Raw genomic sequence first — 17,221 nt, forward strand, 5'->3', positions numbered from 1 at the left:
AGAAAAACTGACGAAGCCTTCCAGTCCCAACTAGATTTTTTGCGTATCAAATTTGGTTCGGTTGAGACGACCTGTCAAATGAATCAAAATTGAGTCAAAGTGATAGAACCATCCCTGTCTTAAGGTGTCAATCGTTTATCGACTTTGCATTACACCAAAAATCGTCAGATCTTAAAGCTAAGTCCATTTGGTGAAATTGTTTGTGCGCTGGACATTCGTTTCAATAAATCATTTGCAGCACGCGCGTTTTGACATGCTGTACCGTCTTGTGGAAATCACAACTCCTCCACATTAAGTGCACTCAATCTGGAAACAAAAATGTCGCTGTTTTTAGGTTATCCTCGTTTGCACAGTGCACAGCAGCAATGGCTTCTTCAGTACACATTGTATAATGTACAAGAATCCACCTTCTCTCTTCAAGCAAATTTTGATTTATTTTATGTTGTTACACAGATTCTGTAATATATGAAGTAACATATTTTTCATATTAATTAACATATCAACGACTCCGAAATTTGAAATGTTGAATTCTCGCAGTATTAAGCAACAAAAATTTAAAAAATATCCTTTACTCATCTAGCCCTCGTCTTCATTCATATCTCACAATAGCTGTTATACCGCAAACCGATTATCTTCATCCGCAGAAAAATCAGCTTCATTCAATAAAACGCACATAAATTTCCCAACTCAACGACTATATCTCGCCTGAAGGCGGTGAAGACATCGGAATTTTCAAGATGGCTTCCATCCAACGTAAAGCATCCGTTTTCTTTTTCTGTCGGTCAAGTATGCGTGCCATAGTTTCGTATACACTAAGCAAAAGGTTTAAATTTAGCTCCCCGCCGGTGTGCGGTGGAATTTGCACTTACGGTTTATGGTGCAACGAGTGCAGGCCGAGGTATGTCGCCTGCGCGTCAGCTAAAATCGGATGCAAATATGCAATCTCGAGAATAGTTTGTTATATAATTTTGAATGATTGACCGTTCTAGCATGGTGCGATAATTTTTTGGATTGGTAAAAACGAATTATTTAAGATGTACCTGTAGCTTACAGGAATGATTCGAACTAAGGTTTGAAACTATTTTTAGGATCGTGCGCGCTGGTGCGCAGGATCAGATCGGCATTAAATATGGCGTCATGTTTGACGTCTTTTCGGGACATGCGCGTGTAATATGTGAAAATTTCTCTACCTCGTAGCATGACTTGAGTTCTATTGTAACTACAAACGCCAATGAGGAATCGGCATGGAAGCATGTTGTTCCTAGAATGGTTTGTCCGTCATGACTAAGCGGACTTTCATGCCGAAACTAGCTGAGTTCGCTAGGGATCGGCAGAACTAATCATCGTCTAATTTTATAAAACGGTTTATCGGTGTTATTGGCTGCTGTGGTTGTATGGCGTGGCGGCCGACGAAGACATCACATAGCGGGGGTGGTGGATGCGATTCACGAACGAAAATTTTTCGTCGACGAGGGTCAGCGGGAAGAAGAACAAGAACTATAAGAATACGGCTCACGGCTGGTCCCACGAGATCGGTACGGAGTTTCATTCATGACATGAGTACACTATCCGGCACACTGTTGGAAGAGCCGGGATGCAGTGAAAACCGCATTTTGTTCTGTTTCCTCACGGCCAAGGGAGAAACACTAAGTGGCAACCGATAATTGCATTTGATTGGAAATTGGAAACTACAGACAGTGTGTGTATTGGCGCAGAAAGTACAAAACAAAACAGGTTCTGCCAGTAGTGGAAAACGATAGTTTACTTATGCCGACTGGAGAATGATCGGCGTGATATCGTATGGAAACAGGAAACGTGGTTGCAGTTGCTTCACTAGTAAAAAGCGTGTTCCCAGCGGAGGTAATGCCGGTGGTAGACGTGCGAGAAAAACACGACATGCACGAAATCGTGCAGCGGTAATATCAAATGGTAAATCCGGTGCTGGCCATGAGAGAGCAGCACTAGTGCCGATCAACTGTGGCAGCGTCGAGCTGACGGAGGCGAAAACGGTACGAGCAAACTCGGCGAAAACGAAACGCCACCGAGCAGCGAGACCAGCAACTGGCAGGCGTAGCTCAGTGTCAGTGACAGCAGCAAGTAAAAAACAAGAACAAGTACGACGACGATCGACGAGTTCGGCAAGTTTGGCCGATGGTGGTGCTTCTGATAAAATGTGCGAAAATAATCCCGTTCCATCTGGTGGAGGAGCTGGTACGGGTAGAAAACGAGGTCATCAGCATCACCCCCGATTCGGGGGCAGCCGGAAATCGAATGTACCAGCGGAGGACGTGATTGCAGCGCTTAGAGGTGCCTTCGACGGTGGAGCAAATCTACCTGCCGTGCTATTTTCGACGGGCGTAACCGGAGTCCGAGGAGAAGGAGGAAGTATTAGCAGCAGTTCGTCATCGTCGTCACTGCTGATTGGCAACGGTACGGTAAACACAGACATAATCATCTGTAGCGACGAAAATGCTAATCCGTTGCAAAATGTCATCCGAGCGGGGGCGGATGAGGAGAAAGAAAAACAACAAACACCAATGCTAATCGATGCTGATAATGACGACGAAATGGTAAGCAGCAACAATGACGACGATGTTGTAAATAATAATAGCAGCAATCTGGGCCAGGATCTCAATGCGGAAGAGGAACCGTTTCTCGATCCCATCGATATCATTGTGGAGGGTGACGAACGGTTGACAGAGCCAAGTGATGAGTTGGTTGATCAACAACAACAACAACTGCAACAAAGCAACAGCAATAGTTTAGTTAGTAGCGATCTAAGCAATAGCACTACCAGCAATGTAATAGTAATAGACGACGACGATGATGACGGAGGTGGCAGTGCTGCTAGTGGGGAACCGCTGGTAATAAAGCTGGACGAGGTGAGCAGCGGCCAGGAGCTAGTCAAGCAAATCAGCAAAAAACTGAAACGTAGCAAAAAGAGTCCGTCCTCGGATGATTCCAGCAACGCTAGTGTTAGCAGGAAAAAATCTAGTAGTAGTAAGAAATCTTCCAAAAATTCCGACGGAACGGTTGGCGGCAGTAGCAGCACCGGAAAGCAGCGGAAGAAAATCCGTACGACGGCCGATGGGTCCAAGGCGGCACAACGGGAACGTGCATCGGGCGATGGGGCACCGTGTGACGGTGGTGGCACCGATAGCGGCTTGGGTGATGACAACGATCCGGATGCGGCCGAGTGGGCGAAACTACGCTGCACCAGCGAGCGGACGGAAGTCATAGCCGAGCGGGAACATCGGAGGCAGAAAAGATGCGCCGACTATCCGGGACTGGCTTTCGGACGATCCATTTTCAGCTCGGACACAATGATGAAGTTCAACATCATCCGGAATGAGCTGCACAACATCATGAAGACACAGCTGAAACGGGTAAATATCACATATTTTCACTTGTCTATTGCATTATTCCGCGATTTTTCCATAATTTAGCGGTTGTATACCTTCATATTTAATATAAGAAATTTAAATTGTTCGGTGCGCAAAAGTAACTGAAGTTAGTCAGCTTAAGCAACAAATCGGTGCACAAACCTAAATCGGCCTGCAAATGCGAGAGAGTGAGCAAAGCCAAGGCAGATTATAGCAGCAGAATGGTTTTATTTTTAGCGAGAGGAAATTTTCCAAAAAAAAAAATCAAAATGCCTTTCCTCGCGAACGCCAGATTGTGGCAGAACGGTACATTTTTCAACCCACATAAACCCACCCGAAAATGTGAAGAAAACAGCAAAAATCGGTGTGCACTGAACTGATCGTCCCAGAAAAGAAACGAGAAAAACAAGACGAACGGTCGAAGAAGTATGAGTGCACGCTTGATTTTATTCATCTCGCGACGTCGTCGTCGCGATACAAGCAGCAGGCAAGCGAGCCGGATGGGGTTTTCTTCGGTGTGCCCTGTGAATCGGTTTGTTTATTCGTGAAAATTTCCCGTACTCGCAACAACGTGCGATCGCGATGCTGTGCAATAACAAAGACCTAGATTTTTCCTTTGCACATCGGTCAACTATGATGTGTGCTTTGTGTGACCGTGGCATGCTTTGTTTAGGCTTTCGGTTCCTCGGTTCGAGGAAGTGGCAAAGTGCGTACCCACCCTACCCTTTCACTGTGTAGACTAGATGCGTAATCATCACTTTATGGCGGGTGGGTGGTGGTAATGAAAAGCGTTTTTCTTTTATCACAGAAAAACTTTAAGACGCCGTAAAATTTTTGCGCTGCGGTAGGGTAAAGTAAAACCAGGTCTCCGCTGCCAGCCACGAACAAACAACGAGGGGAAGGTTGTGTAATTTATGTTTTTTCTTTGCATTTTTTATTTCGATGTTTGCTCGCTGGTTGTCTGCCTCGAGACAATCACTCAGTCTTATCGCTAGAAATAGAAATATCAAAATTGAAATTGATTTAGTTAGGTGGGGTTTGCCGAGACAGAGGAGAGAAAAAAACTATCGTATCGAGCGCGGTAGGGAAAACTGCATAAAATTGTCCCGGTATTAGCAAGTAATATTTCGGTTGCTTTTGTTTACAGAGAAATGATTGCGCGCCGTCCGTGCTGCAGCGGGCATGTACATATGTAGCTGCGCGTGAAGAATGCGCTACTAATTGGCTTATGATGAGATCATCGACAGCTTTGCGGTACTCTAGAGACGTAGACAATCCGAACGGAAGGCCATACGGATAGATTGTGCTCTTGTGGCGATGAAAATAACACATCGGCTGAGATAGGGTTTAGATTAGGCCATTTCTACACAGCGTAAATTTTGTTAATTAGGTATACACTTCGGAAGAGTTAATTATGAAGGCAAAGGGAATAAGGAAAAGCTATTTTCCTGCTTTAAACTGTTCGTGAGTTGTGAGTTTTGTCTGTCTGCAAAAGCATATTCACTTACGACAATTACCGACCAATTTTTTGGTTTCATTTTTAACAAGTGGTTCTAAAAATACTTTAGAATACACTTTTCCAAGCACAAACAGATTACACCTAAAGGACGTTTAAAAGAAAACTCAAGGTCTTGACAAAATTTACCTGATATTTTTTTAAATAGAACATGCACAGGGGTTTACCTGCCAGATGAGTATTGTCATGAGTGGAAGAAAAAGAAAGTGCAAATGCTGATAAGATAACAACCGTCAAGCAGTTTCCAAGTTCCTGGATTTAGTATTACCTTATTGCAATTGTACAGTCAGTAACATCCGTTTGGGCTTTTGCTACCTTGGGTTGTACGTCACGAATCTGGACAAATAACCCTCAAAGACAGGAACAAAGAGTAACCAATTTTATGTTAACTATAAAATAGTACCAACTTTGCCGGCCCCAAATACCTTCGCTGCAGATTGTTAACTTCATCTTGAATACTTTGAGTTTCTCGTAATAAAAATTCACTGTGCTTAGGAAAATTATTCAGTAGATTAAGACATTTTAAATCAACCCGGTTGACAGATTTTAATAACTCTATCACCAGATGGGATCAATAGACGAGTATACTCGGTTCTGTGTTAGTTTTAGTCCTCGTTAAGTGCTCTGTCTTATGAACGATCTTAGTAGATTGTTTATTTTCTTATCGAAACAGCTAGGATGTGTCGATTGGTTTCATTCGCTCTACGCTTAACAATTGATGGAAGTCGAACGTTATTTTCTTTGCAGCTTTTTTTTCTTTCATAGGGCATTGGATGGTATTTTCGGTATGTTTCTAATTATTGGGCCTACTCTGTTTTCGTGTTACCTGCATCGGAAGAACCAATTTATCGCCACGAAACGAATGTGCAACCAGTTGTAGTGATTTTCTTTCTAAATTTTAAGCTAGGAGCCTTCGTTTTTACTCTGACCTAGATTATCTCCGTCGTCCCGAAGTTTCTTTTCGAACTCATCTGTGAAACTTGCAAGTTGTTGACAATCTTACCTCTCGTTTCGATACCCGGACGGCGGACGATGTTAAAATATGTCAGCGGAAAATATGTCAAATACAATACACGGTAGTTTATTCCCTTGTCGCAAGCCTCTGTGATTCAAAGGGACTCGAGCAGATTACTCATTCGAGAGTAGCTTTGATCAGTCGCATTAGTTTAAACAGAAATCCGTACTTGTGCATCATCTGCCTTAGCTGTTTGACTGTATCATACGCTGCATTAAAATTGATGAAAATTGCTGTTCAAGATTGAGTGTACGAATAGTACTTTCGTTCGTTCTCAAACTAACGCAGCCAATTCTTGAAAGCATTCTGGAAAATGACGATTACTTTAATTTAACGTTTTATTTGTCAATGGCCAGGACAACTACGCGGTATGTACAGCAAAGAGAATTTCAAAGAACAAATTGGAACCAGAAATGATACAAAATGCAATTTAGCTCCTTGAAATCAAACGGAAGGAAGGAAGCGCAGACCTCTCGTTCCAAGCGCTGCCCTCATAGATGATAATTTAGTAACAGTCGTTGGGTTAGTCGTTACAAATTAAAGTATTTCCAGGATGACCAAAGCTATTTAAGGGGACTCGAGCACACACTCGTTCGAGAGTAGCTTTGATCAGTCGCATTAGTTTAAACAGAAATCCGTACTTGTGCATTATCCGCCACAGCTGTTGCCATTCGACTTGGTTGTTTCTTCCTAGGTGCTTTCCGGTTTCATACTCGTATTTTGTTCATACGTATTTTGTTGGCGGTGTATGCTCCTAATGTGAAAAATTTGGCAGATCGCAAACTAGGCCGAATTCCAGCTTCATTATGTCGTTGATCCTCACTCGTGTTTATTGTCGGTGGTGATCAGAGATTCCAAATATCTAAACTCAACCTCCATATTAAGTTCAACGCATTAAGTTTTATCCCAATCCTCGTCAGTGTTCGTCCAAAGTTAATAAGTGATGATGTGTGGGCTTATTGCATTCCCAACATTTCGGATTGATGTTTCGGAGTAGCAAAATCTTACCCATAGTCTCCAAAATAAAAACCCGCTTGGTATTGTTCTACGAACTTCCTATAGGCGTCGGGATAGGCGTCGTAACAAGATTATGGAGAGCACCTTGTAGGCGGCATTGAGAAGTTTTTTTCTGTAGATTCACAATTTGCTTATACATTCATTTTTTCGAAAGTTTTTTCTCCAAAATCTGGAAGTTCACCAATTAAGTACCGTAACTAGTAGTAGTAGTAGTAGGGGAAAGCCACCATCATTTCAAGGACTTGCCAATGTATGTGGGTAGAATTACAGTAGATCCAAATTTGATTATCAAATGAATTTCACACTAATGCTGTTATAGAAGGGCCAAAAGGGATTGGGCGGACCCACAAGCAGAGGCACTTGTGCGCATTCCGGGGTTATAAGAGTCGCCTTCCAGCATTAGGATCCTTCCATGTAATAATCAATTTCGCTATACCAACTTTAACCCACGTGATGATTTGTTTGTTTTGAATTGAGAAGTGCCATATTTGCTTCAGACCTTAAGGATTCAGGTTGGCAATCCACTCCGTCATCCAGCCTTCCACATTTATGATATCAATAATAATACTGTTAATATATGATATGATATTAAGATGAAATGTGGTATAAATGATAAAAATAGAACAATCTCACCAGCAGTCCTTCGTATGGAATAGAGTAGCGTCCTTTGGGTTCCATAGATGCTTCTTATTTAATTTTAATTTTTAAAAGTTAATTTAATTTTTCATTCTGGTATCCATGTGCAGTATTAAAACTCGTTTTGGCCAGTTTTTACTATATAGCAGGAGATGCTTCATAAGCTAAAACGAAAAAAATAATTAAAATAACTTATTAGGCTTACCTATTAGCTAGGCCGTGTGGCTCCGCCGTCTGCCCAAAACCGCGGTTTTGAGACCAGGCAGCCGGGAACCACCCAGCAACGCACCTCCTAGCTTGGCTACTCAATAGAGCATTACCAGGTATGGCCACGTGGAGGCGCTAGGTAGGGGCTTGGGATGGCTAGAGCTATATTGGACGCTCATTTGCCTTCCCCATTTCATACCCAATTAAGTACCGTAACTAGTGGCTACTTATCATATTGGTTTAGTTATACAGGTTTTTTAGTCTTCTGAGTACGATATCTCGACGGATCTAGTGAAGATCGGGATCCGGAACACTAAATGAAGGCGGAAGGCGGCTCCTTGTTTTCTCACTATAAAATTGGCGAATTCTAGTGCCTCTACCATCTCTGTTCATCTTCCGGTGCTTTTTCCTCCTCATGATCGTTGTGAGCTTGTTCCGCGTATCGATACTTGGCCAAAGTCTCACTGAGGGCAATGCTCAGGTAAGTCTCCTCTTGGTCCACACTGTCGCTTGATGGCATTCGCCGTCTAAAACCAGTAATTTGGAGACTTAGGACTGCGTCATCTAGCACCGGTCTCTGTGGCAAAGATGTTCGAGTATAACCACTGGCCGTGCTCGTTCGTGTGTCGGTGTGCCGACTATAGCAGGTATCCCTGATCACGATGTTAGTGGTTCTGTGGCGAACAGTATCGTACCGTCCTTCCTGCTTCATTCTCGACGTCATGTCTACCTTCGTGGTAAAGTTGGGTTTTGCCACCGCATTCCACATCTACTGGTTTTAACCACAGACCTCTTGTAGTACCAGAACGCTTAACTTCTAGCTTAAGTTTCTAGCTGGGCAAGCAGCACTCTGTCACTACCTATGAAATTCTGGAGTTTTATATTTAGATAGATTGCCTTACTAGGGCCACGCTCCCGAGTTTCGTGAGGTGGTTATCATCTTGGCCTTCCGAAACAACAGGTCCCGTAGCTCAACCAGCAATTCCGGGTCAGACGCTGTTGTGATCCGTTCCTAACATGGAGTGTAGAGGCTCAATGGATGGATTAAAGGGAGGGAGAACATAGAAGCAAACGTACAAGGCTGGCAAGGCTATTCCTCGAGCCAACACTCATTCGCATCAGTGCCTCCCAGGGTCAGGCATCGTCGAAACAGATAAATGAAATTGTCTTTCTCTTACCTTCGCTTCATACATGAAGTGACTTGCTTCACTTGTTGAAAAGAACGTTTCAAGCAAGCTTCAGTTGAAGTTGGTGGTTGTTTCAATTGACGACGACAGAAAGTCAGGCACGATTTGTCGACATTGACAAGGTTAACTTTAGTATGCGTTGCATTGTAGGAAATGTTACTAAAATTCAATTCATTTGCATTCATAGTTGCTGGCCTTTTTCTGAATATTTGATAGAAAAGTACAAATGAAAAGTTGAAACCGATAGTCATGGTGAAGTGAAGCCAGTGCCGCTGACGCTGACTGAAACCAGTTTGAAACTGAAGCGATCATGATACTGTTGAAACTGAAGCTTCACTGCTTCATTGTTAAGCGACGCTATGCAATTGAAGGCGACGTTGTCGGGTCCTAGTGCCTCGTTACCTATCAGCAGTCGACATTGGTTTCCACCACGGTTGGTTACCCGATGTCCCTTAAGGTTGTTCGATCCGGGCTGGTACCATTAAGATCCTGTAACTTAAGTGGATGGATCAACGGGTCCTTCATTTACACATCTGTACCTTTACCTAGACCGTGTTTGAAACTCTGAAACAGCAAGTTTTACCTCACCGGCTGTACTCTCCAGATGTTGCTCTCTCCGTTCGTATGCGGACCATTATTTCTGGGCTTTTGATGTAAAAAAGTAGAGTGATTCGCTGATCGTTTCAAAAGACGCATAGTTTTTTTTCGAGGTTTCTAATTTTTCGAATCAGCTCTCCGAACGGGTAATAGTGACCAATTCATGCCTTATTATTTCTCAAAGATGTGCACTTAATTTGAAACGAAAAGCACAAATTTCTATCGAAAATTCCAGAATCTATAGTGATATTTGAGTTTGGCGGAAATTTGGGGAACCTATGGAGAAGAAACTATCGCTAGTCGGAGAAAATCCGTGACGTTAAGCAGAGAATGTGCCAGAAGAATTTTGATATATTTCAAACTAACTTTCAACCAAATGATATGACACACAGATAAATTTAACGACATTGACATTATAACATTAATTCAATAACATTAATTCTCTATTGTTCGTCGATCCAACGCATGTAAATGGTCATGATTTTTTTCATACAACATTTCATTTGGAGCATTAAAATTGGCTGAAATTATGCTAAAAAAAGAAATGGTTTGAAATTTAAATGTGACTTTTTAATTGGGCAGTGATTCATTTTAAAATTCTATCCTTGATGTTTTCCAAAAAATCAAACCACATAGTACTTAAATTTTTACCAGAAAGCTCTCATCATGAAGAAATATTCTTCCGGCCAATTCCGACTAAAGGTGACAAAAATCCTGTCTGGGGTCAATCCCGGAGTAGAGGTTAGCATTCACGCCGAGGACCCGGGTTCAAATCCCAACCCCGCGGAAGTCACGAATGACCTAAGCTGTTAAAGTGACGATAAAAAAAACCTGTCTTGTAAAATAAGTTGATTTGTCGTCTAAACACTAGGTTCTTTATGAAGTCAAATTCGTCTCAACATCCTTGTGAGTAATTCAAGCAACAAATTACCGATTAATGTAATTATGGGATTAAGAAAAGTATTGATGTTCAAAAAAGGCCATTATTTAGTAGGTCAAATGGGTGGTGTGCAATGACGCATTTGGACATTTTGAATAAGCATGTAAATTTTCTGCCAAACTTAGAGAAATGAGCATATTTAATACCTCGTTTAATTTCACTCGAAGGCATAAATGGAATCCATCCTCACAAATCAGTCAAACCCGTCCGAAGACAATGCAGCCATTATTCGATTTTTCTGTTTGAATATCAAAAGCCATTTCGCCCTCCGCCATTGTAGGTACCTACATTCCGACTAACAATACTATCTATCTCTGCTGGCTGGGGCAGTCAAGTAGTGCACTTTGCGCACATTGCGGTGTGCTTAGATTTTCCTTTTTTTTTTGTTGTTTTTCCTTCAAACCTCATGGTTTCTGTTCAGTTCAGTTACCAAACAGCCCGGTTTTGTGTAACGGTTCGGTTCTCCACTCTTCGCTTCTGCAGTGCGCTACTGCTGCTCTGCTGGTGCCACTGTTCTATGGATAAACCCAAACCAAAGGTGCGATACGAGAGAAAATCGTGTAAATATTTATACGTACGCTATAATGCAATAATTAATTCCTCACGGCCTTTTGCCGGTAGCTTAGCGGATAACCTAGCACAAACCCGGGCCTAAACGCGCGCCAGCCAGCGGCACCAGCAGCTGCAGCAGGACGGGTGCGGCTCAAGTGGCGACCGAACCGACCTCAGCCTTTGGACTGCGGTTTCTCTTGTTCACGAGAACGTCGACGTTTGAAAAAATGCGAACCATCGCATCGTCGGCGTTGTACGCCAGTGCAAAACACGGAAACCTGCTTTTTATTATCGAACATCTTCTATCTGCGAATTTCTTGAGTGCGAGTAAACTGTGAGAAAGTTTAACGCCTGAAAGAATGGAGCACATTTTAATGGACTGATTTCTTATTCAAGTCACAATTCAAAACAGCTCAGACATTCGGTTACCTCGTTGATTCTAATTTGCGATTTTAGAAGTTTGAAATATGTATGCCCGTTTACCCGGAATCCGTAAGAATCTACACTAAGATGTACATTTTCGGGGCAGAATAGTCACCTAGACCGATTTTCTAATTCAAAGAACTACTCAACATATTTCCATTGGCCCTCTGGGCGTTTGATAAGCAAATTTTTTTCGCACGACTCTGGTCCGATGTTCTGTCACAATCGAAGTAAAACCGTGCCCTGGTACCTCGCCTTTGCACGGTAGCACGCCACGGAACAGCTGAGCCAGGCCGGCAAGAAGCTGCCCGGTATGCATCTGGAATGAATAATTCATGCTTGTTGTGTAAACGAGTACCGTCGATCCAGCGCGGCGGAAATAAGAGTGCTTTCGCCGCTGACGACATTGCACATGCCGAATTCGCACGGATTTTCGGTGGTTCTCTCTGCCCGAGGTGGTGCTTGGGATCTAAAAATAGTCACACCAAGAATGACTTTTCGGGGATTACATTTTTGGGATCAGAAAATGAATCCATTGAAAACCTAGTTGGAAATTTTTAATGGATTTATTCATTGCTTCATTTAATACGTTTAATTTGCTATTTAATTAAGCGACTCCGTACGTAACGTCAGTCTTTTAGCTGTCACGAGCGCCAACTGGTTGTCAGAAAAAGCAATACAAAGGCAACAGATAATTTCATTTCTGTTGCACATTTTTGTAAAGCATAGTCGAAAAATAAAATTGTACATTTAATTTATTAATATTAAAATAATTGTGGATGTAGGAACTGTTTTCATCTTTGACGGTTTATCTTCCATGTGATTTAATATAGCAGCACATTAGAACCTGAAAATTATATTGAACCGATAATTGCTGTTTATTAGCAATTAGGATTTCGTTACAGCTTCGGGCTTGGTTGACCTAATGACTCACTGCAATGCAACCCCTGCCGCATATATGGTTCACTAGGGCGCCATGCTGCGTCGGGTTAACTTCGTTTTCGCATGGCACTGAGCCGATGTTAATCCATACATCATTTCTTTGCAAACATATACATAGCTAGAGATAGGCAGTTCTTTGCGATGCTGCGCGCTTGTCTATACCTGCAACTAGTTTTGCGCTGTTATGAATATCATGGCATATAACTAGCCTAGCCAAGCGAGCCGGTTATGGGCGGCTGTGGCAACCTTTACCAAACAGCTTAACGTGATTGAAGTTACAGGCTGGAAGTAAACTCGAGTGCGACCGTGATATACATATCTCACATTTGTGTGTTTTTTAATTCCACCATCTGCTAGCAACGTATCTACCACTACCGGTGTGATTTTCTCCTTTTAAGGAGTTGTTTTTTCCCTTCGTTTTCCTCTTGTGAACTAATCGACCCTGACTGGCGGTCGCTCGGACATCGGTGGCGATGACGACGACGTCTACAATGTCACAACGGTTCCATACTAAACACATAAATGTACGTCGGACAGGCAGGAGATCGGCTCTCGGTGGTGTGCATTAACACCACCGGAAGGGGATGACAGCCACCCCACCGTGGGGGGGTTATAGCTTGATTGTGCATTTGTTCATTATAGCGAGCGAATTGGTCGATGCAAACCGAGCGCTACTCGATGGCGCCACGGCGCGTCAAGTCTCGAAAAGGTCCCAGGTTTTTGAGGGGGTCAAGGGCATCGGCTGGTTCGTAGAGAGCTCGACAGAGTAAAGTTTTATTTTCGATGGCGCCATATGGACGCTCGTGCTATACATTTATCGAAGGTGCATCGTTGTTTGAACGTTCGCTTCCTTTCGTACAAGTTTGGCTGCAATATTATTAATTCAGTTTATTACAAAAATAATTTAATCGGAAATTCTTGGCCTCTGTTATCCGAGTCATAATTTAACATTGGAACTATGTATTCACCATAGGTCCAAAACACTAGGTTGGCTGAACACATTGCAGCCTGACCGTTCTTATTGGTTCAATCATCCGTCAATAGCTGACAGATCGATCACGACGAATGCCCGCTGAATAGGTCGCGCGCTTCGCTCGGATTCATTGGACTGCGACGCGTGGTCGCTCGGTTGAAAAACGTGCACCGCTCTTCTGCTGGCCCAATCCGGCCTGCGCCCGGGGGTACTTTAGCATACTTTGCGCCATGTTCTCGCATACGTGCATAAATTTAATTTATTTGAACTTCGCTTTACTGTTGATGGCACGATCATTGAATCGAGATTCGTGCGTTGCGTGGTGTGGCATAGCCTACTGCATACTACAATGATGATAGGAGGTCTTCGGTGAGCATTGAAAACAATGCTATATTGAACGTTGTCGTATAGATCTTCCTGTGTTAAAAAAAAACTCCGCGAGGGGAAAACCTGCATGTCGCTTTTCTAACAGCATGGCATATGGGCCAACGCGGGAACGGAGGAACTCAACTGAAACGGAAGCGCCACCCTTTTACAGGTGTTCTGATTCTATTGTTGGTTCCGTCGTCATGTTTTTGTTATTCACCCATTTGAATGAAAAGATTGAATAATTAGGAAAGTATTCAGATGTGAGCTTTAAAAATTTTGAACTCGAAATTAATTATTCATTTTTTACTAAGTAAGTATCAGTTGATTATGGCTTAGTTGCTTTTTTATCAAAATGCATTTCGAACACATTTCTCCCCTAGTCCTCGAGAACAATAAACATAAAAGTCCCCTTCCGATTCTCTCACGTTGTTCATCATAGCATGAAACGCATGAATTCCAGTGCCCACCCACCCAGTGACGAAGTCAGATAGTTATTTTGTTAACATGTGTGTTAGTTCAAACGCTGGAAGCTACCATTCATTTCTTTGTTTGTGTTTGTTTGTTCAATTGAATGTGTGCGTTCTCCAGTTTCAGCTTGTGTTCAACTGTATCGTACTGAATTCTACGGTAGTGTGAAGAATGGGTCTCGTCAAACTATTGCACAGTGGCAAGCAGGGATGCCATGACCATCCATTTTTTTGTCGACATGTAGCAGTATGAGTCAGAGCAGTAAAAAAAATAAAAATGCATTGAATAAAATTAGGCTATTATAAATGTTTAATAAAGCTTTTGTCCCACCGAGGTGGGTTTCATGAAAACTCAAGAGGGTCAAAAAACAAAAACAAAAAAACAAAAAAGCACAAATACAGTGGAATCTCGAAAAAAGTTAATCGAATCCATTTTTTTAAATTTTAAATTCAACATGAACTTGTGTGCTGCCCAGTTAGCTTCGGAGAACGATGCTGGCCTAACAAGCCTGTCGTCGTATGTTTGAATCTCGGCTGGGAGGTATTGCTATAGCGTCAGTAGGATCGTTGCGGTAGCCACGTAATTGTCCTGTACTAATAGCCGGCTGCGAAGTCTGCCAATAAAGAAGGGCCAAGTTCTCAACAGGACGTTTATACCCATGGTTTTGCTTTTGTGTGTGTGTTACGTTTTCAGTATGTTACCAAGGATCCTTAAGTAACTGTATCTTAAGTAACTGTCTGTATCAAACTGTACTTGCAAGCGACTGCAACAAGAGTTTAATTTAATCTCGGATATGATTCGACTTTGCATAAAACTGTGGAATAGCGACAGTGAATCTAAAGATTGAAAAATAAACAAGAAAGGTAATCGCACGTGTGTGAACAAACGCTAAGACATCCAGCGAATTCAAACGCTCAGAAAAGTTGAGAAAAAGTTAACTCTTTAAAGTGTTGCACGAGAGCTGAAATTCGCTTAACTTGTCCAAACAAATTAACTTAACTTAGTTAACTTTTCTGAGAGTGAACTTTTCCGAAAGTTTCCTGTATTTAAGCGTTTAACTCAAAGTTTAATCGTGAAAGCCAAATAAATTCTTGCTTTTATATACCTGCGCCATTATTTTCTTTATGTAAAAATCAACCAAAAAACAACGACAAAATCGAAAAACAAATTTTACTGGTTTTCGGCCGTTACGTGTCTGTTTCGCGCTAGAAACGTTAACAGGGATGGTTCGATCACTTTGACTCAATTTTGATTCATTTGACTGTACCGTCCCAGCCGAGCAAAATTTGTCAATAGTACATATGGGACTTTTGTAGGACTAGTTATTATCTACCAACTTTTATACACAGTCACGAATGACATAAGCTGTTAAAGTGACTATAATCTAACAAAAAACACTTTTATACACCAGTTTCGATATGTTCCGCTTCGGAAAAAATGACAGGGCTTCCCCACTTCCAATAGGTTGAGACTTGGGAGTTATTTGATGTCATTCTACCTAAGCCCATGTGAAATCTTGAAAGTAAATCATGTTGTAAAAGTGCACAACCTTAAACTCCGTGCGATCGTTTGTATCGATGGTCTACTTACTATTTAAAATTGTTGTAGAATTGTTGTTGTCACTAAAAGTGGTTAGGTTTTAAGCGGTTATAACTCAGTAATTTCTCAACCAATTCGTAATAAATTATCATCAGTCGATCAATAATCTTTGTGTGCATTGAACAATATAGTGAAAACAATTTATTTTTAAATATTCACTATATTGATAAATGCATACACGTCAACCGTTGTCATGAATGATAACTCAACCGATCACGAGTAAGCTTATTTTTACTTCCCAGGTCTGGGACGACCATTGTATACACGTGACAAGGTCCCCCTGTCCTGTCCCAAAAGGTCACGAATTACTTCCCTTATGTCAGCCTACACGAATTTGATATCCTGAACGTAAAATGAGTTATTAAAACGTGCAACCACCTCTCAGGTTCAACAGTTTTGTTTCAAAATTTAGCGGATTTTGAGTGTCTCGGCGCCTCTGTAATCTATAGTCTCTGTAGTTGCAATGCACCTGAAACTTGGAATTTAATTTCAGATATGCCAACTGGCAACTCTGGTCGTATTGCCGCGAGTGACTCACCATCCAACCGTTTCTTTGCAAAAAAAAAAGCGAATGAAAGGCTTTCAAAAGTTTGAATGAACGCTCGCCTAGCGACGAACTCCTGCCTCACAGCGGGCTGTCGTACGAATCAGGTGGGCATCAACCGTCATCAACCATTATCATCGCGGCGCGAGAGTAGGTCAAGAACATTCGACCAATTTATGATCGTGTACAACGAATGGGGGCCACAGGTAATTATGTCCTTTTAAGGATTAGTGCCGTCGCCGCAAATTTGAGGCTGCTTGCGCTCGGCCGGTCGGCGACGGAGTTGTTTTACCTGAGTGTGTGCTTATTTTGACACGATGTGCGAAGGGAGTGTTGCAAGGTATGAACCGCAGACGAGCTTGAAACAGTTTCAAGTATCTCTGCATGTAGTTGCAAAGGTTTCCCGTACCAGCGGCATTAACAGTAAGCGTAACTCATACAACTATCGCAATGGTTTCGGTTGTACAGCATCGATGTCAGATCAATAAAACTTTGAGATGTAATTACTACTTTAACTTAATAGATACTTGAAAATCGCACAAATGTTGAATTTTTCATTCAATCTTTGTGCTTATTTTTTGATGAAATATATTTTTAAAAACATTTTTATCGGCAAAGTAAATAAAACCTATATGTTGGAGCTGGACAACATACTAAATTCCGGAAAAACGGCATCGCTGCCGATTGGGCGCGTCGCCATCTTGCCATTCGAATGTGCTATGCTACGTTACGAACGGTCCCGGTTCATGATGTGTGGCTCGCCGTTCAGTATTGTAGTAGTTGTTGGCGAAGTGAGTACTGTGCCTACCGTGTGAAGTGGTGTTTCTACCGTGGCCATTCTAACCACTGCCCC

General features: G+C 42.2%; 1 protein-coding gene across 2 annotated transcripts in view; it reads left to right on the top strand.

Moving 5' to 3' along the window:
• Positions 1–1,781: 1,781 nt before the first annotated feature.
• Positions 1,782–17,221, top strand: part of LOC128743388 (uncharacterized) — a 63,106-nt gene continuing 47,666 nt past the window's right edge. For both annotated transcript variants that reach the window (XM_053839951.1, XM_053839950.1), the window contains exon 1: positions 1,782–3,386. In XM_053839951.1, coding sequence (XP_053695926.1) covers positions 1,782–3,386 — 1,605 coding nt within the window. The remainder of the gene's footprint in view (positions 3,387–17,221) is intronic.

The sequence above is a fragment of the Sabethes cyaneus genome, chromosome 3, assembly GCF_943734655.1.
Source record: "Sabethes cyaneus chromosome 3, idSabCyanKW18_F2, whole genome shotgun sequence".
Classification (NCBI taxonomy): domain Eukaryota; kingdom Metazoa; phylum Arthropoda; class Insecta; order Diptera; family Culicidae; genus Sabethes; species Sabethes cyaneus.